The sequence below is a fragment of the Canis lupus genome, chromosome 2, assembly GCF_011100685.1.
Source record: "Canis lupus familiaris isolate Mischka breed German Shepherd chromosome 2, alternate assembly UU_Cfam_GSD_1.0, whole genome shotgun sequence".
In the NCBI taxonomy this organism is placed as follows: Eukaryota; Metazoa; Chordata; class Mammalia; order Carnivora; family Canidae; genus Canis; species Canis lupus.
The window spans coordinates 22,642,680-22,664,341 of record NC_049223.1 but is presented as its reverse complement, the minus strand read 5'-3'; the positions used below and the strand labels follow the sequence as shown (position 1 = coordinate 22,664,341).

Genomic DNA, 21,662 nt, shown 5'->3' with positions numbered 1-21,662 from the left:
ATGCTGTTGAATGGAATATTCTTTAAATGTTCAGGAGGTCCATCTGGTCAAATGTGCCATATTAGTTTTCTCTCTGGATACCCTATCCATTGATGAAGGTTGAGTATTAAACCCCCTACTATTATTATATTGCTGTATATTTCTCTATATAGATTTATTAATATTGGTTGGTTTTATATATTTAGTTGCTTTTATGCTGTATGCACTAATATTTACAAATATTATATCCTTTGGCTATATTGATAACTTTATAATCATGTAATGACCTTCTCTGTCTATAATTACAGTCTTTGTCTTAAGGTCTACTTTACATAATGCAACTATGGCTACCTGAACTTTCTTTTGGTTTCTATATTATGAATATCTTTTTGCATCCCTTCATTTTTAGCCTATGTGTGTTCTTAGAGCCAAAGTGAGTCTCTTATAGTCAACATGGAGATGGGTCTTGTTTTTTATTCATTTAGAATTTATTCTATTTACAATTAATGTAATTGTTAATAGATTTGACCTTATTAGCATATGTTCATTGTTTTCTGGCTGTTTTGTAATTCTTATATTCCTTTATTCTTCTCTTGTTCTCTGTGAATTGATTATTCTTCTGCAGTGGTATGCCTAGATTCCTTTTCCTTTATCTTTTGTAGGGTTTTGCTTTGTGGTTACCAGAGGTCTATCTAAAACTTTCTTTTTTTTTAAATTTATTTTTATTGGTGTTCAATTTACTAACATACAGAATAACCCCCAGTGCCCGTCACCCATTCACTCCCACCCCCCGCCCTCCTCCCCTTCTACCACCCCTAGTTCGTTTCCCAGAGTTCGCAGTCTTTACGTTCTGTCTCCCTTTCTGATATTTCCCACACATTTCTTCTCCCTTCCCTTATATTCCCTTTCACTATTATTTATATTCCCCAAATGAATGAGAACATATAATGTTTGTCCTTCTCCGATTGACTTAGCTATTAGAAATGACAAATACCCACCATTTGCTTCAACGTGGATGGAACTGGAGGGTATTATGCTGAGTGAAGTAAGTCTATCTAAAACTTTCAAAAGTGTTTTTTAAGCTGGTAACAACTTAAGTTTGAATGTATTGGAAGACTCTCTATTTTTGCTCCCCCTTCACATTTTTGTTTTTGATGTCACAATTTACATCTTTTTATCTTGATTCCCCGTTAACAAATCATTTTAATTATGGTTATTTTTAGTACTTTTGCCTTATAATCTTCATACTGGCTTTCAAGCAATTAACCTACCACTAAAATACCATTAAACTATTCTGAATTTATATATTTATCAGTCCCATTTATCCTTTCATATGTGTTTCCTGTTACTAATTCGTGCCCCTATGTTTCAGCTTAAAGTCTTTTTAATATTTCTTATAAGGTCAGTCTAGTGTTGCTGAACTCCTTCAGTTTTTGCTTGTATGGAAAACTCTCTCTTGAAATTATGGAGGACAACTTAAACTTAACTAATTTTTATATATAGATTTTATATCTTACAATTTTACTGAATTTGTCTATATCTGTGTGTGTGTGTGTGTGTGTGTGTGTGTGTGTGTGTGTGTGTGGTCTTCAGGGTTTTTTTATACATAGTACTATGCTCTCCTTCAATTATAAAAGACAACTTTGCTGGGTATTCTTGGCTAGTAGTTTTTTTTTTTCTTTGAGCACTTTGAATATATATCCTCCCAGCCCCTTCTGACCTGTAAAGTTTCTGCTAACAAATCTGCTGCAAGTTTTATGTGGGCTCCCTTGTACATAACAAGTTGTTTTCTCTTGGTGCTTTTAAGATTCTCTCCTTGTCTTTAACTTTTGACAATTTAATGTGTTTTTCTCTGTATTCATCCTTATTTTTTTTTAATCTGAATCTCTAAAAAAAATCTGCCTAGTGCAAAAAAAAAAAAAAAAACAATCTGCATCTCTTGAATCTACACGTCTGTTTCTTTCTCCAGGTTAAGGAAGTGTTCAGTCATTATATCTTTGAATTAATTTTCTGCCCTTTCTTTCTCTCTTTGCCCTCCAGAGCCCTTATAAATATGTATATTGGTCTGTTTGTTGATGTCCTATAAATCCTTTAAGCTATCTTTAATAATTTGTCTTTTGCTCCTATGATTGGATGAATTCTACTTCCCTGTCTCAAGTTCATTGATTTTTTTCTTGTGATTGATCTAGTCTACTGTCCAATGCCTCTATTGAATGTTTCAGTTCAGTAATTGTATTTTTCAGCCTTGTAATCTGTTAGGTGCTTTATTATATTTCCTTTCTCTATGTTGAAATTCTCACTTTGTTTATGAATTGCTCTCCTGATTCCAATGAGCATCTTTGTCTGTTAATTGAACTCTCTATCAGGTAATTAACTTATCTGTTTCATTAAGATCTGTTTCTGGAGATTCATTTTGTTCTTTAGTTGGGAATATAGTCTGTTTCTTCATCTTTCTTGACTCTCTGTGTTTGTGCATTCAATAAAACAGCCACCTAAACCAGTTTTACCAGTGGTCTCATTGTGGGAGATGAAACTCATCTGTCATCCTAGCCCATGTTCCTGATTGTCTCTTTAACCTTTGTGATTGTCCAACCCACTACCTCTGTTCCTACTGGCTCCCAGGAGTTGAGGGTTGCCAATACTTGTTGGAGTCCCAAAGGGGAAGACTACAGTCAGCACCTACCTACATGCAAGGTGGACTAGATCCTTAGGCAGTACCTGGGAAAGTATGTACTTAGGTGCTATTTAGGAAGAAATGAAAGGTGGGTGTTTTTGCTTCCTCCCTCTGCATTGGGCCCAGGAAGTATAGCTGTGTGTGTAGGCACACCTTCAGATGCTTTTTTAAAAAATGGGAGTGTAATTGACATACAACAATGAATTACTTTTATATGTATGTCATAGCAAGAGATATTTTTATATACTACAAAATCCCCACAATAAGTCTAATTACCATCTGTCACCATAAGTGTATCACAATATTATTGACTATGTTTCCTAGGCTGTATATTACATTCCCATGACTTATTTATTCTATAACTGGACATTTGGATGTATTAATCCACGTCACCTCTTTCTCTCAACTTCCTCCTTTTCCCCCTTTAATTTTTTTTTAAGATTTTATTTATTTAATCATGAGACACACACAGAGAGAGAGAGAGAGAGAGAGGCAGAGACAGGCAGAGGGAAAAGCAGGCTCCATGCAGGGATCCTGATGTGGGCCTCAATCCTGAGACTCCTGGATCGTGTCCTGGGCATGAAGGCGCTAAACCGCTGAGCCACCCAAGGATTCCCCTTTTCCCCCTTTAATAACAACAGTTTATTTCCTGTATCTTTGGGTCGGTTTCTGTTTTATTCATTTATTCATTATATTATATTGTTTTATTCATTTATTCAATATATTATTCATTATTCATTTATTCTATTTATCCATTATTGTGTGTATTTTTTAGATTATACATATAAGTAAAATCATATGCTATTTGTCTTTTCTGCCTGCCTTATTTCTTAGCATAAAACATTCATCTTCAATTTCTTTCACTAATGTTTCTTTATTTCTTAGCATAAAACATTCATCTTCAATTTCTTTCACTAATGTGTCAGCATACAGATCTTTCATCTCTGGTTAAATATATTTCTAGATATTTTATTCTTTTCGTGCAAATAAATGGCATTGTTTTTTAATTTTTCTCCTACTTCCGTATTAGTATATAAAAATAAAAGAGATTTTTGTATATTGATTCTGTAATCTGCTATTTGATTTGTTTATTCCAACAGTTTTTGGTGGCATCTTTAGGGTTTTCTATATATAATGTCATCTGCAAATACTGACAGTTTTCACATCTTTCAATCTGATTTGGATGCCTTTCATTTCATTTTCTTGTCTAAATGCTGCTGCTAGGACTTCCAATACTATGTTGGATGAAGGTGGTGAGAGTAGTTTTATTATTGATCTTAGAGAAAAGCTCTCCAGTTTTCACCAGTTTGATGTTACCTTTGGGTTTTTCATATATGGCCTTCATTGTGTTGAGGAACATTCCCTCCAGACCCACTTTGTTGTAGTTTTTATCATAAATGGATGTTTATTTTGCCAAATGCTTTTTCAGTATCTATTGAGAGGACCAAATAGTTTTCTTCCCCTTCTTGCTGTCAGTTTGATGTATTACACTGATTGCCTTGGAAATATTAAATCATCCTTGCATACCTGGAATGAATCACACTTGACTGTAGTGAATGATCCTTTTAATGTATTGTTGAATTTGGTTTGCTAGTATTTTGTTGAGAATTTTTACATCTATGTTATTCAGAGATACTGATCTGTAGTTTTATTTTGTTGTGGTGTCTTTGTCTGGTTCTGCTATTGGGGTAAGCTGGCCTCATAGAAAGAATGAATTTGAAAGCTTTTCTTCTTCTATTTTTTGGAATAGTTTGAAAAGAGTATTAATTCTTGTTTAAATATTTGGTCAAAATCACCTGTGAATCCAGCTGGTCCTGGACTTTTGTTTGTTGAAAATTTTTTTTAATTACTGATTCAGTTTTGTTATTAGTAATTTGTCTGTTCAAGTATTTTAGGTGTTCCGGATTAAAGCATTGAGAGGTTGTATGTTTCTAGAAATGTATGCATTTCTTCTAGGCCGTCCAATTTGTTGGCAAATAACTTTTTGTAGTAGTCTCATAATCTTTTGTATTTCTGTGGTGTCAGATTTTAATTCTCCTCTTTCATTTTTTATTTTATTTATTTGGGCTCTGCCTTTTTTTTCTTGATGACTCTGGCTAAAGGTTTATCTATTCTGTTAATGTTTTCAAAGAACCAACTCTTGGTTTCACTGATTTTTTCTATTCTTAATCTTCATGTCATTTATCTTTGTTCTAATCATTATTATTTTCTTTCTTCTATTAATTTGGGGATTTGTTTGTTCTTTTCTATCTGACTCCTAAGGTTAGATTGTTTGAGATTTTTCTTGTTTCTTGAGGTAATACTGTATCACTAAATTTCCCTCTTAAGACTACTTTTTCTGAGTCCCAAAGACTCTGGATTGTTGTGTTTTCATTTGTCTCCATGAATTTTTTAAAGTTTCCTCTTCAATTTATTCATTGACTCACTGATTAATTGAATGTTGTGTAGACCCCATGTGTTAGTCTTTTTTATTTCTAGTTTCATACTGCTGTGGTTGGAAAAGATGCTTAATATGATTTCAGTCTTCTTAAATTTATAGAGATTTGTTTTGTGTCCTAACACATAATCTGTCCTTGAGAATGGCCTGTGTGTACTTGAAAAAAATGTATATTTTGCTGTTTGGGGATGTATGTTCTTTTTAAGATTTTATTTATTTATTCATGAGAGACACAGAAAGAGAGGCAGAGACATAGGCTCCCTGTGGGGAGGCTGATGTAGGTAGGACTTGATCCCAGGACCCCAGGACCACGACCTGAGCCAGAGGCTGATGCTCAACCGTTGAGCCATCCAGGTGCCTGGGGATGTTTGTTCTGTACATATGTTAGGTCCATCTGATCTAAAATGTCATTCAAAGTCATTAATTCCTTATCAATTTTCTGTCTGGATGATTTATCCATTGATAATATAAGTTGGGTGTTAAAGTCTCCTATGAGTATTGTATAACTTTCATTACCTCCCTTTATGTCTGTTAAAATTTGCTTTATGTATTTAGGTGCTCCTATGCTGGGTACAAAAATAGTTAGAATTGTTACACACTCTTGTTGGATTGATTCCTTTATCGTTATTTAGTGCTCTATTCTGTCTCTTGCTACACTCTGTTTTACAGTCCATTTTATCTGAAAGAAATATTATTACCTCAGCTTTTTTTGGAGTCCATTAGCATGAAATGTCTTGTTCTGTCCCTTCACTTTCAATCTGTATGTGTCTTAAGGTCTTAAATGAATCTCTTCCAGGCAGCATACAGATGAGTCTTGGTTTTTGATCTATTCAGTTACCACATTTTTTTTTATTGGAGCATTTAGTGCATTTACACTTAAAGCAATTATTAATGGATATGTATTTATTTCCACTTTGTTGTTTTCTAGTTATTCTCTGTTCCTTCTTTGGCTCTCTTCCCATGAGGTTTGACAGCTTTCTTCAGTGTTATGATTGGATTCTTTTCCGTTTATTTTTTATCTACTACAGGCTTTTGATTTGTGATTACCATTGGATTCACATATAACATCTTATGTGTTTGGCAGTGTATATTAAATTGATGGATGTTTCAAACATATCCTAAAGGAACTACATTTTTACACTTCTCACCACTTTTATGTATATGATGTCATATTTTACATTATTTTGTGTATACCTTGACTAATTTTTGTAGATATAATTGATTTCATTATTTTTGTGTTGAATAAAACTGACAAGATTGGGTATCCTTATCCTAGTACTATTTTTTTAAGATTTTATTTATTTATTCATGAGAGACACACACAGAGAGAGAGAGAGAGAGAGAGAGAGAGAAAGGCAGAGACACAGGTAAGAGAGAAGCAGGCTCCATGCAGGGAGCCTGATGTGGGACTCGATCCTGGTTCTCCAGGATCACGCCCTGGGCTGAAGGCAGCGCTAAACTACTGAGCCCCCCGGCGCTGCCCCCACTTTGTTGAGCTTTTATCATAAACAGAGATCAAAACTGGTCAAATGCTTTTTCTGCACCTTTTGAAATGATCACAGGATTTTTATCCTTCATTTTGTTAGTATAATAGATCACATTGACCCATCCTTACATCCCTGAAATAAATCCCAGTTGATTGTAATGTTATGACCCTTTTAAAATATTGTTGAATTAAGTTTGCTAACGTTTTGTTGAGGATTTTTGCATGTACATTCATCAGTGATATTATTCTATTACTTTCTTTATGCCTTTGCCAGGTTTTGGTATCAGGTAACACTGGCCTCAAAGAATGAGTTTGAAGCATTCCTTCCTCTTCCATTTTTTGTTATAGTTTGAGTAGCATAGTTATGAAGTCCTCTTTAAATGTTTGGTGGAATTCACCTGTGAAGCTATCTGGTCTGGAATTTGTTGGGAGGGTCTTGTTTTGTTTTGTTCTTTACCAATTCATTTTCATTGCTAGTAATTAGTCTGTTCAGATTTTTCTGATTCTTCCCCATTCAGTCTTGGAAGATTTTGTATTTCTAGGAATGTATCCATTTCTTCTAGGATTTCCAATATATTTGTGTATAATTGTTCATAGTAGTCTCTTATAAATTTTGTATTTTTGTGACATCAGTTATAACTTCTGTTTTACTTCTGATTTTATTTTTTTTAGGCCCTATTCCTTTTTTACTCAATGAGTCTGCTCAAAGATTTATCAGTTTTACCTTTTCAAAGAACTCACTCTTAGTTTTATTGATCTTTTCTACTTTTTTTAGTTTCTATTTTATTTATCTCCACTCTTCTAATTATTTCATTTCTTCTATTAACTTTGGGCATTGTTTGTTCTTCTTTTTCTAGTTTCTTTAGGTGTGAGGTCAGAAACTTTATTTGGGATTTTTCTTGTTTCTTGAGGCTATATCACTAAAAACAAGTCTTTTAACTGCCTTTGCCATACACCAGAGATTTGGAACATTGTGTTTTCATTTTCATTTGTCTGAAGGTATTTTTTTCATTTCCCTTGTGATTTTTTTCATTGACCCATTGGTTGTTCAATAGCATGTTGTTTAGCCTCCACGTGTTTGTGTTTTCCAGGTTTCTTCCTGGAATTGATTTCTACTTTCATGCCATTGAGGTTGGAAAAGATGTTTGATATGATTTCAGTCTTCTTAAATTTGTTGAGACTTGTTTTGTAGCCTAACATAGGAGAATGTCCCAGGGGCACTTGAGCAGAATGTGTATTCTGCTGATTTGGAGGGAATGTCTTCTATGTCTATAAAGCCATCTGGTCTAATGTGTCATTTAAGGTCACTATTTCCTTAATAGTTCCTTAATAACTTTCTGTCTAGATGTATCTATCTGTAAGTGGGGGTTAAAGTTCTCTACTATTGGGACACCTTGGTGGCTCAGTGGTTGAGTGTTTGATCTTTGGCTTAGGACGTGATCCCAGGGTCCGGGATCGAGTTTCACATTGGGCTCCTCCTGGGGAGCCTGCCTCTCTCTCTGTGTCTCTTATGATAAATAAAATCTTTTTTTAAGTCCCCTACTATTACTGTCAATTTCTCCTCTTGTGTATGATAATATTTGTGTTATGTGTTTACATGCTACTATGTTGGGTGTATAAGTATTATAAATATTGTATCTTGTTGGATTGATCCCATTTTCACCACATCATGCCCTCTTTGTCTCTTACAATAGCCTTTGTTTTAAAGTCAATTTTGTCTTTTGTAAGTATTGCTACTCCTGGTTTTCTTTTAGTCTCCATTTGATGGAGTATTTTTTCAATCCTTTGACTTTCTATGTAGGTCTTTAGATCTGAAGTGAGTCTCTTGTAGGCATCATATAGATAACTCTTTTTTTTTTTAATCCATTCAGCCACCCTTTTGTCTTTTGATTGGAATATTTAACCCATTTACATTTAAAGTAACTATTGATGGATATGTATTTGTTGCCATTTAAAAATTTTTTGTCAGGACGCCTGGGTGGCTCAGTGGTTGAGTGTCTGCCTTTGGCTCAGGGTGTGATCCTGCTGTCTCAGGATAGAGTCCCACATCAGGCTCCTGCATGGAGCCTGCTTTTCCCTCTGCCTCTGTCTCTGCCTCTCTCTGTGTGTCTATCATGAATAAATAAAATCTTTAAAAAAATTTTTGTCTGTTTTGTAATTCTGTTTCATTCTTCTTTTTCTTTTCTCTTATGCCTTGATGACTTTCTTTAGTGTTATGTTTGCATTATGTTCTTTATTTTTTGTGTATCCCTTATAGGCTATAGGTTGGGGAAATTTTCAGCTGTTATTTCTTTAAATAAATTTTCTGCTTTTCTTTCTCTTCTCCTTCTGGGACTTATATAAGGCTAACATTAGTATGCTTGCTTTTGTCTCAGAGGTCCCATTAACCTCATTCAAAAATTTTTTTTCCCATTTTGCTGTTCAGTTTGGGTTATCAACCTTGTCTTCCAGATAACTGATCTGTTTTCCTTATTGTATAGTCTACTCTTTATTCCCTCTAGTATTTTTCCTTTCTTTATTCTTCAGTGCTGATTGGTACTTTTTCTTTCCAAGTTTTTATTTAAATTCCAGTTAGTTAACATACAGTGTAATGTTAGTTTCAGAAATAGAATTTAGTGATTCAACACTTACATACAACACTGGATGCTCATCATAACAAGTGCCTTCCTTAATCTCCACCACTTACTTCACCCATCTCCCTCCTTATCTCCCCCCCTGCCATTTGTTTCTGAAATTCCATATATGAGTGAAATCATATGGTATTTGTCTTTCTCCGATGGACTTATTTTTCTTAGCAAAATACTCTCTAGTTCCACATTATTGCAAATGGCAGGATTCCATTCTTTTTACGGCTGAGTAATATTCCAGTGTATGTATGTATATACATATACGTGTGTGTGTGTGTATATATGTATATTTACATACCATATCTTTTTTTATGATAGTCACACACACAGAGAGAGAGAGAGAGAGGCAGAGACACAGGCAGAGGGAGAAGCAGGCTCCATGCACCGGGAGCCCAATGTGGGATTCGATCCCGGGTCTCCAGGATCGCGCCCTGGGCCAAAGGCAGGAGCCAAACCACTGCGCCACCCAGGGATCCCTACCATATCTTTTTTATCCATTTAGCAGGCAGTGGACATTTGGGCTCTTTCCATAACTTGGCTATTGCTGATAATGCTGCTATAAACACTGGGGTGCATGTATTCCTTAAAATTACTATTTTTATATCCTTTAGGTAAATACCTAGTACTGGATTTTAATTTCTGGATTATAGAGTAGTTCTAGTTTTAATTTTTTGAGGAATCTCCATACTGTTTTCCAAAGTGTCTGCACCAGTTTGCATTTCCATGATTGGTAACTTTTTATATTTTCTCTTTGTTGAAGCTTTCATTGTGTTCATCCATTCTTCTCCTAAATACAGTAAGTATCTTTAGGACCATTATTTTGAAGTCTTTATTAAGTAGGTTGCTTATCACTGTTTTATTTAGTTCTTTTCTGGGTTTTTTATTGTTTTATCATTTGGAACATTTTCCTATTTCCTCATTTTGCCCAGTTCTCTATTTCCATTTATTAGGTAGTTTAGCTATATCTCCCCATGGAAAAATAGCTTGGTACAGGAGATGTCCTACAGGACTCAGAAGTGCAATCACCCTTGGCCACTAGATCCAGGCATTGAAGGGGTGTTTCCTGCATGTGCTACCTGTACTCTCCTGGTGGGTGGGAGGTGGCCTCAGGCCTACCTGGTTGCCATGCCTGATTGAATCTTTGGGGGCACACTTCTGGGTGGGAGGGGGTTGGCTCCCAGTTATAGCTACTTTTGGGACTTTGATGGGCAAAGCTGTCAACCTGTTGACTTTGAGGCCCAGACAAGGTCTAGGGGTATGTAGAACTCTCAGTAGAGCATGCTTCTAGCATTAACAGTCTAGAGGGAGAACTAAAAATGGTGACCACCAGCGCTGGGATCAGCATGGTAGTATTAGATAGCAAAAACTGTTGCTATCAACACCTCAGTCCCTGGTGTTAGGTCCAGGCTCCTCTTGGGTCTCTGTCAGGCATTTGAAGATTAATGACTCTCCTTAACCTATGCTCTACACACTCTCTGATCTGGTGTTTTTGCCCTGGCTTCTGGGTTCAGTATGTGCACAGGCTTTTTAAGAGTGGGTTTTCCTTTCCTTACAGTTCTGTAGTTTGCCTAGACCACCCCCCCATTCATTTTCAAAGCCTGTGTTTTAGGGGCTCATCTCTCCTATACAGGACCTAAGGGCTACAGTACCTAATGTGGAGCATGAATTTTTGCTCCTCAGGGAAAAGTTCTGTACCTTTGAGATTCTTCCCAACCATGTAACTCCAAGCCTGGGGTATTTTGTGCTGTTGTTTTTTAAACTTGGTGAAACCATCTCTCCCTTTTCTTTGTCTTTCTTTTTTTTAATTTAAATTCAATCTGCCAACATATAGTATAACATCTCTCCCTCTTCTACCTATCTGTGTTATCCTTTGTTGTGGAGGTTCTGTTCATCCAGTTTCCAGGTCCCCTTCAGAGGGAGTTTTTCCACATTTAAGTGTGGACCTAATGAGTCAATGGGATGATGTGAGATCAGGATCTCCCTACACTACCATCTTGAACCCCCTCCTCTGGGCAATTTTTAAAGTATCAAAATGGACCCCATTCTGGGAAATACTAGATGTTCATTTTCTCTGCTGATCCTGATGTGACAGCTGGATTAAGTAGGTCTGTGCTCATTAGCAATTGCCTTTTTGTTTGTTACAGTCTTGTAGGACTCGTAAACACAAATCCCACTGACTTTCAGAGCTAGGTGTTTTGAGGGCTAGTCCTGAAGTAGAATTCTTAAAAGTTGGGGCTGTAGATGTCACATCCCAAGCCTTCTCTCAAGGAAAAGCCAGTATTTGGAGATTTCCTTCTGATTGTATAGCACTGTGCAGTGGGTGGGCACCATTTATGGCAAGAGCATGTCTAAGCCTTTTCTACTCATTTTGATATAGGTCCTTTTAGTTGTCTCAGCATGGAAGATTTGCGTGGCTAATTTCAGGGTTTCTTTTCCATGTGTCACTGTGTCTGTGGGAACAGGGGGGTTCAAGAGCCTTCTATGTTACCATTTTTTAAAAAGATTTTATTAAAAAAAAAAAGATTTTATTTATTCATGAGAGACAGAGAGACAGAGGCAGAAGCAGGCTCCATGCAGAGAGCCTGACGTGTGACTCGATCCCGGGTCTCCAGGGTCACACCCTTGGGGCTGAAGGCAGCACTAAATCGCTGAGCCACCTGGGCTGCCCTATGCTACCATCTTTAAAGCTGCCTCAATACTTTCTTTTTCTAAACTTTTTATAAAGAGTTTATTTATTTATTCATGAGAGACACACAGAGAGAGAGGCAGAGACCTAGGCAGAGGCAGAAGCAGGCTCCATGCAGGGAGCCTGATGTGGGACTTGATCTCGGAACTCCAGGATCACGCCCTGGGCCGAAGGCAGGCGCTAAACCACCGAGCCACCCAGGGATCCCAATGCTTTCTAAACTATGTGTGTTTGAGGGTTTTTTTTCCCCCCTATGATGGGGAGAGTGGAGCATGGCTGGATTATGGGAGGAGTCCTCACTGAGGAAAATATTTATGATAAAAAGAAAATATTGTGGGGAGCTAGGTTTTAAGAGGTGCAATATGAACTCAAGATAACAGGAACAGGCTTGACCCTGGATGTGGTCAATAGGGATGTGCCTGCCTTGAAGGTGGAAGAGAGGAGAGGATGACAGAACCACACAGTGTCAGGGATATTCAAGGAAGTTGAGAAAGCATTTCCGAGTGCACCGTGTTTTCTTGGTAAGTTTGGAGGAACTACTAATTGTGAGAAAAAGGGAGGTGGCTCAGTGTTAAGGAACATGAAAAAGAACTGGAGATGTGGTGACTGGAAAGAGGGATAGAATTTAAGATAAAGATTGGTAGGAAAATTATATGGAATCCCACCAATACACTCTCATTTCTGACATGCATTGGGCCTTTGTGGTGAGTATTAGAAACAAAAATTATTCTTGTAATAGCTATTGAGGACAGAGGGTCAGGAACCAAGCTAAGCATTTAAATGAACTATTTTATTCAATCTTCTGGACAGCCTTTAAGGTAGAAATATTTATTATCCTCCTTGTACAGGAGCCAGTATAAAGAGAGAAATCAAGATGGCACTGAATCCTTGATTGGCCACCTATACTACTTGTGTCCACTGGGCAATTTATTTAATCTCTTGAAATTCCAGATTCCTCAAGCATGGGGAACAGGGTCACTATTAGAAATAGTAAATGAGAATATGGATAAAAGAGCTTAACACATGCTGGGTACTTGATTCTTTAAAACCATTTTAGAATATGGACTGTTACTGAACTAACAATTTGATTCAAAGTCACTGATTTGAGTTTATGTTCTCTTTCCCCTAAGAGAGATGGAGTGTTGCACCACAGATGTGAGAATACCTGTTAACTTCTGTTATCAGGCAGGTACCAGGAAAAGTGTGACATGGGCTGGCCTCAAAAAATATTCTTGCAACAGTGGTCTGGAGTACAAGAAGGGCATTCACATTCAACCACACTGTGGAGGCCTAAGGAACTACCCCACAAAAAAAAAAAAAAAATACCCCACACTAGCTGTGGCTCCTATGTCTGTAGTTGAAGGCTTCTAGATGCTGTCTGCCTCTCTTTTGTGATTTGGTGTCTGATGAGGCCAATTGACTTTTGCAAAGTAGAACTCTTGTTTTGCATCTCAGAGATAATGCTACAACAGGTTGGTTAAGCATATCAATTTTGGAGTACTTCTTGGGTTCTTTTCACATAAAAAATTCCTACTAGTATAATAAACAAGTTGCAAGGGCTTCAGTGAGATGACAGTGCAGCAGACAACAGGGACCTGGGGACTTCTCTTTGGCAATAGATTCAAATGTATTTTTGTAGACATTGATAAATGAAGCTTCTTGTCCCCCGTGAGGAACAGGCCTGGATACCATTGCTTTTCTGCAGGTGTGTGGAGAGGTGGGAACCCTGGGAAAGAGAGGGTCAAACTATATCCTCAGGGGAACATCAAAGGAGCTCTGATCTCAGTCTCCTATAGGCCTCAGGTGTGACTCACAGATGCTTCCTCAAATGGTTTTAAAGTGCTTTTCCAGGCCAAAGCTGGAATCTCCCTGACCCAAAAGAAATACACATGCCTTACCATTGTGGCTGAAATACTGCTCGTATTTATTAAAAAGGTAGAACATAATGCATCTGTAGGGATCCAGGTTCCACAGTTCTCAAAGCACTAGCTGTAAATCACCTTTAGGTTTGTCATTCCCTTGGGTGGAAGCAAAAGTGCTTTAATGAAATGGCCCCAGAAAGAATAAACTATTGTACCATACTATGGAGGATGCTGCTAATAAAGGAGCAGGAGAATGTTGGAAAATGAAGCAAAAGCTGCCATTCTATCTAGTTCAGAGTGCAGACATCTCCCTTTACATCTCCCCTTAGAGGCAGCCCCAAGTGACACAGATCCACCCTCCCAACCAGCTGCCAGAGCAAGAATGTGGTTTTCCTAAAGGCAGTAGAAGGGAAATCTGACAGTATGATAGCCATTTCCAATGGAGAGGACAACACTGTCAGGTGCTGCAGTGCCTGGGGTGGTCTAGGGGGAGACTTCCCGATGAGGAACCTGCAGGTTCCATCTGGAACAGCACAGAAGAGAGACTTGTAGATTTGGAGGTCCATCAGAAGACAATTGTGGGAGGATCAGCTGCCTTCTTAATGACAACTGGGACTGGATCAAATGTACCTAAATTAAGGGCTCAGATGTTCTATATAGTGGATACTCTTTGTACTTGTAGTACCGTCTTTAAAGGTTTCTTTCCAAACAGGGTGAAGTGCTCTGAGGTCATGTACAAAATCTGACACACTGACAAGTGGACTCATGTGCAAACATTATTCCCAGGATTGGAAAGTGTTTGCATTCAGAAGCAAGAGTTTGGAATGCCTGGAACTGTGTCTGGCATTTCCACCATAGGCATCTTTGCCACAAGTATTTTCACTGCATAACTCATTGGCCAGAAGGCAATTTGGCCATTGAGGGGCCAAATAAAATAACAAAATATAAAAGAGGGACCTTAATATTATTTCTTCATTTTGTCCTTTTTAAGAGAAGTATCAATTTTCCAAATACTGGGATGCATATTTTAACTGGGTTTTGTATTTCATTATGAAAGCCTTCTACATTGTTGTTCCATCTTTAGCATAATGATGCATATCTGTCCATAGACATTCAAAAGTTCTATGGGACATGCAAAAGAAAAACTATAATGCATTTCTGAGTTATTACAATTGATAAACTACTACTCTGTATTACAGTATGGTATGCAATCTGGCCTTTATACTCTTATTTCACACTTCTAGTTAGTTACTGTATTTTCTATCAAGTCGATATATGGAGTTATTATCCACTATTTTAAGACCACCCTGTATACTGGTCATAAACTATTAAGAGGCCTAAGATTCATGTAATGTAAAAATGGGAACTTAGTTTGGTTTCATTTCTCTGTTGACAGTTATTTTATCTCTGACAACAACATTGCCTTTCACCCAATTAAGTGGTGAAAAATGCTTGCATCAAGACTCTGTAGAACTGTGTGAAACAAGATCTTTGGATGCCTGGATGGGAATGAGGCAACATCACTTGATTCCAATAGGCAAGAAGGTGTCTTTGCGGAACAGAAGTTAATAGTGTACTGGGTCAACTCACCTCGAATTCAGAGCAGTTGAGTTAATGAGCAACCATAAATTTGCATTTAGCAATGGCAGAGATATTGCACAGGCTCCTTCCAGCTCAGGAACATGGTTTGATAAACCACGACCAGTCCCCAACGGCAGTTCCCCTTTATATTAAAGTGGTCCACAGATATCCACTTTAACTCTGGGTAACTGGTGCTGGAAATCAGGAATAATTCATCTTATTCAATTATCTGCTGCTGCTACCCACCCCCAACTCAAAGCACTACGTGTTATGAGCTATGCTTCAGCTGTGAAGAAATGCTGGTTAGAGTAGGGACACCATGCATGTGTTTATTTACAGACATCCTCGGGTGCTTTGCAAGGCCTCCATCCTCCTTCTGAAAAATGTGACAAATGAGGCACCAGAAGGTTCCAAGACTTGCTGCTCAAAACTAATGGTAGTCCTGGAGCTCATAGCTGGGGTTCACACTGCCTCTCTTCTGAAATAAGGCTCAACCCCTTGATTCTTATACATCTAGAGATTCTAAAATATTCTTTCCACAGTAAGTACACTTTCCTGTGTGCTCCTGAAAGCTGAGGACAGGCCTCAGCAAGCACATGATATTCCAGGATCCTGCCTCTGGATTTGCAAGCAGGGAAGGGAAGGAGCTGAGCAACTAAGAAAATAGCAAGACGTGCCCCTTAAAGTAGCTAGACACTACCAAATGCATATTAAAAAGATCATCCACAAGATTTTTTGACCTAAGTGCACATTAAAACCTATCATCACTTTAGATTCCCTGGCAAGAGGCAACATGTTTCAGCAGAGCCAGGCAAGACTCAGTCTCTGCTACCCCCGCAGGTAGGTGGCACCCGGTGGCTCCTGCCCCAGGGCATTAATGTGTGGGATGGCACCTGCTGCAGCTGCTAACTTCTCGCTGAGCTTCTGGTTCACCAGCTCCAGGTGGCGACCATTCTTCCGTGCCTGCCTCAAGGACCTCTTGACCTTCTTCACCCGATCCCGAAGCTGCTTGTTACGCTTCTCCAGGGTGGCTACCTTCTGCTGCAGTTTCTTGACATGGTCCTCCTCCTCAAACAGAGCCTTCTGTACTGACGAACACATGAGCTGGGGAAAGAAATGCGATGGGAGAGGCAGGTGAGTTGCTCTAGGGAGGTTTTGTGAAATTTCCCTGGGTGCTGCCTGGGTGCTCTGACTTAGCCAATGGCTCCAACCCCAGGATGAGGACAACCCTCAAGGCCTTTTCTTGGTTTCACCCTGTGAACCCTGCCCTAATAGCAAATATAAAGTATCCTCTTTGGGGTACCTTTGATAATTTAATTTTTTAAAGCTGTTGCATGGTTTGTCTTTTTACATGCTTACCAACTTGTATACTATTAATTCCCTGAAGGGGTTGGTGACTTTCCACTTTTTGATTCAGCAATTTTTTGCCTGTTAAATTCTAATCTGGGTTTAAAACAGTTTCCAGAAAAGCCAAAATTTGAGGATCAGCCACAAAGGGCCTTCAGGGTATTTCTACTTAACAGGCTTTGCCTGCATTATGCATCAAATACATAATGGAAATTATTCTGGTCATGGCAGGATGGACTTCAAGTACAGGGCATTTTTTAAAACAATTTTTCTTTCTTACCTAAGCCACCTGGTTCTACTTGTGGCTTCAAAAGCCACCAGGCTTATGTCTACCACCCCCTCAGGACCCAGTGCAGAGGCAGCAGCCTCAAAAGCACCCAATCCTTCTGTGAAAGAAGCCTGTTTATCTTAGAGTTTTGGCCTGAGAAACAGACTTCTAATTTAACACACAACTGAAGACCCACTGATAAGACTCTCCAAAGACTGTGGAGGCCAATGGGAGTCATCTTCATACTCCCCCTATGTCCCAAGTTGCCAGTGCCTCCAAGAAAGAAGCTTGTATACACATCTGGCACCCTGGCTTTTGTGTCTGATGCTCAAAGAACACATCCCTTGAGACTATGGCATGTGTGTGAGTTCATCAGGACAGTAGCAACCAGAGAAACACTTCTTAACTGTATCACCAAAGAGCTCAGCACAGAGGGAGCAGACAGAAATGCCCATCTCCCCATCTTCTCCTGGAAGAGATAAATCTGCCAACTTTAATAGTTGCTACCTGAAGTTCTGGTTTCCAACCAGCATGAATCTAAGTGCTGAGATTCTCCCCCTTGAGACACTGAAAGGTCTTGGCACACCCTCCACTACTGGGAGCTGCAAGAATGAAGTAGGCTGCTCAGACAGTCACAGAAATTGAGAGACAACCAAGAGTTCATAAGCCAGAGGAGAATGAAAGATGTGGCTTTTTTATCTAAGGCTTAGAAACCAATACAGAGAATAGATCAAAATGAAGAAACAGAGGAATATGCTCCAAGGAAAAAAAGAAGATAAAATCCCAGAAAAAGACCTTAATGAAATAGTGAGAAGTGATTTACCTGACAATGAGTTCAAAACAACACGGATAAAGCTGTCCACTGAATTTAAGAGAGTGACACATAAACCAAATGAAAATCTCAACAAAAAGAAAATAAAAGTACCTAATAAAAGTGACAGAGTTGGAAAATACAATAACTGAATAGAAAAATACTACAGAGGAGTTAGTGCACTTGAAGACACAGAAAGAAAGGATTCATGAACTCAATGACAGGTCAGTGTAACTTATCCAATCATAACAGCAAAAAGAAAAAAGATTGAAAAATAGTGAAGATAACTTAAGGGACTTGGGGACCCCATAATGTGAATATTGGTCTGCTTGATGTTGTCCCCGAAGAGGAAGAGAATAAGAGGTAGAAAATGTATTTAAAGAATAATGGCTGAAAACTTCCCTAACCTGGAGAAGGAAACAGGCATGTAGATCTAGGATGCCCAGAATAATAAGAGGAACCCAAAGAGATTAATCACAGTATATCTCAGTGCTAAAGTGTCAAAAAAAAGGAGAGAAGCTTAAAAATGGGGAGGGGGCCTTTTTATGTACAAGGGGACCCCCCCACCATGAAACGGTCAACAGATTTTTCAGCAGAAATTTTCCACACCCATAGAGACCTGCATGATAAACATGGGCATATCTCATTTTGTTGTGCTTCACAAATACTGCATTTTCTAACAATTGAAGATTAGTGGTGATTTGCTAAACAAGTCTATTGGTGCCATTTTTCCAACATTTGTTCACTTTGTGTCACATTTAGGTAACTCCTGAAATATTTCAAACTTATTATTAAGTGTCATGGTGACCTAGGATCTCTGATATTATTCATACTTGTTCTAGGGTGTCACTAACCACACCCACATAGGAAGGTGAACTTAAACGTGTGTATTCTGACTGCCCCACCAACTGGCCATTCCCCCATCTCTTTCCCTCACCCTGTTCCCTGAGACACAGCAATAGTGAAATTAGGCCAGTTTATAAGCCTACAATGGCTTCTAAGCGTTCAGTGATAATTCAGCTTAGTGAGGATGGCATGGCAAAATCTGAAACAGGATGAAAGCTAGACACTTTACACAAAATAGTTAGCCAAGCAGTGAATGCAAAGGAAAAATTCTTGAAGGAAATTAAAGGTACTACTCCCATGAACACACAAATGATATGAAAGCAAAACAGCCTTATGGCTGATGTGGAGGAAGTTTTAGTGGTCTGGAGAGAAGATCAAATCATCCACAGGATTAAGCCAAAGCCTCATCCACAACAAGGTTCTAGAGCTCTCCTTCAATTCCATGAAGTCTTAGAGAGGTGAGGAAGCTACAGAAGACAAGTGTGAAGTTAGCAGAGGTTTAAGGAAGACACCATCTCTATAACATCAAAGTGCAAGATGTAGCAGAAGTGAGGATGTAGAAGCTGTAGCAAGTTATTCACAAAATCTACCTGAGATAATGAAGTTAGCTACCCTAAAGAGATTTTCAATGTAGATGAAATAGCCTTCTATTGGAAAAAAGGATGCCATATAAGGCTTTCATAGCTAGAGAGGAGAAGTTAATGGCTACTTCAAAACTTCAAAGGACTGACTGACTCTTTTGTTAAAGGCTAATGCACCTGGTGACCATAAAGTTGAAACCAATGCTCATTTACCATTATGAAAATCTTAGAGCCCTTAGGTATCATGCTCAGTCTACTCTGTGGTCTATAAATGGAACAAAAAAGCAGGCTGAACACACATCTGTTTACAACATGGTTTACTGAATATCTTAAGCTCACTGTTGAGACTTGCTCAGAAAATAAGATCTCTTTCAAAATATTACTACTCATCGACAATACAGCTTGTCACCCAAGAGCTCTGATGGAGATGTACAAGGAGATCAATGTTTTCATGCCTGCTAACACAATAACCATCTGCAGCCCATGGATCAGGGAGTCATCTTATATTTCAAGTCTAATTATCTAAAAAATACACTTTATTAAGGCTATAGCTGCCACAGATAGTGAGTCCTCTGATGATCTGGACAAAATAAACTGAAAACTATTCTAGATGCCAATAAGAACATTCATGATTCATGGGGAAATGCCAGAACATCAACATTAACAGGAGTTTGGAAAAAGTTGGTTCCAACCCTCGTGGATTACTCTGAGGGGTTCAAAACTTCAGTGGAGGAAGTCATTGCAGAGAAGATGGAAGTAGAAGAACTAGAATTAGAAGTGGAGTCTGGAGATGGGACTGAATTGTTGCAATCTCATGATAAAACTTGAACAGATGAGGAGTTGCTTCTTATGGATGAACAAAGAGAGTGGTTTCTTGAGATGGTATCTACTCCTGATGAAGACACTGTCAAGATTATTGAAGTGAAAACAAAGGATTTAGAATATTACATAAATTTAGTTGATAAGACAGCAGAGCAGGGTTTGAGAGGAATGGTTCCAATTTTTGAAATTGGAAGGCCTACTCTGAGTAAAATACTATCAAACAGCATCACATGCTACAGAGAAATCCTTCATGAGAGGAAGAGTCAATCACTCTAGCAAACTTCATTGTTGTCTTAAGAAATTTCCCCAGTTACCTCAACCTTTTGCAATCACCACCCTGATCAGTCAGCAGCCATCAACGATTACTACTCCCTGAAAGTTCAGATGATGATTAGCAATTTTTAGCAAAGTATTTTTAAATTAAACAATTTTTACATACACTAGGAAACAAAAAAACTCATTTTACTTGTATTGTGATATTCAATTTATTGGGGTCATCTGGAACTGAACCCATAATATCTCTGGAAATAAAAAAAAAACTGCCAACCAAGAATATCTTGCCCCACAAAAGTGTCCTTCAGAACACTGAAGGACACTGGAAGTTTTCCAGACAAGCAAAAACAAAAGAAGTTATCACCTCCAGACCCACCTTTCAAGAAACAAAGTTGTTCTTTAAGCTGAAAAGAAAGGGCGACAATATATGAAAGTATAAATCTCATGGGTAAAGGTAAATATATACTAAAATTCAAAATAATGTATGTTATAAAGGCAGTGGATTAATTGCTTATAAAGCCAATACGAATGTCAAAAAACAAAAACAAAATAACTATACACATATATGTTAATGGATAAAAAGATTGTGACATCAAAAACAAAATGTAAGGAGAGAGAGTGTAGAGCTTTAGAATGCTTTCGAAAATAAGTTCTTATGATTTTTAAAACAGACAGCTGTACATTGCTTTATATAAACTTCATGGTAATTACAAAGCAAAAACCTATAGTAGATACACGAGATAAAGGTCTCTAAGCATACCACTACAGACAATTATCAAATAACAAAGAGAGCAAGAAAAGAAAAAGGAATAGAAGAATTACAAAATAACTGGCCAACAATTAACAAAATGACAATAAGTACATATCAATTATTAAAGGTTAGTGGTCTAAAAGTTCCAATCAAAAGACAAAGAATGGTTTTAATGGATCAAATGCATGACCCATCTATATGCCTACCTATTAAGAACTCACTTCAGCTTCAAGAACACACCACAGACTGAGGGTGAAAGGATGAGAAATGATATCCATGCAAATGGAAACTAAAGGAAAGCTGAGGTAACTACGTTGTCAACAGAAAAATAGACTTTAAGAGACAGGCTAGTAAACACAGATCATGATATAGTGATAAAGGAATCAATTCATCAAAGAGATAGCATCTGCAAGTATTTATGTACCCTTCAGAGGAACACCGAAATATACAGAGGAAATATTTACAGATCTAAAGAGAGAAATAGCACTATAGTAATAGGGGACTTTACTATCGCCTCCATCAAAAATGAATAGATTATGTGGACAGAAAAACAAGGAAACATTGTACTTAAACTACATGTTAAACCAGATGGACCTAACAGATATATACAGACCATTTCAGAAACAGAAGA

At 37.9% G+C, this 21,662-nt stretch overlaps 1 protein-coding gene across 1 annotated transcript in view; it reads right to left on the bottom strand.

Annotated features, from left to right (window-relative positions):
• Positions 1–13,789: 13,789 nt before the first annotated feature.
• The window catches only part of CCDC3 (coiled-coil domain containing 3), a 115,337-nt gene continuing 107,464 nt past the window's right edge, over positions 13,790–21,662 (bottom strand). The window contains exon 3 of the mRNA XM_038530113.1: positions 13,790–16,436. Within this exon, the coding sequence (XP_038386041.1) occupies positions 16,161–16,436 (276 nt within the window). The 3' untranslated portion in view covers positions 13,790–16,160. The remainder of the gene's footprint in view (positions 16,437–21,662) is intronic.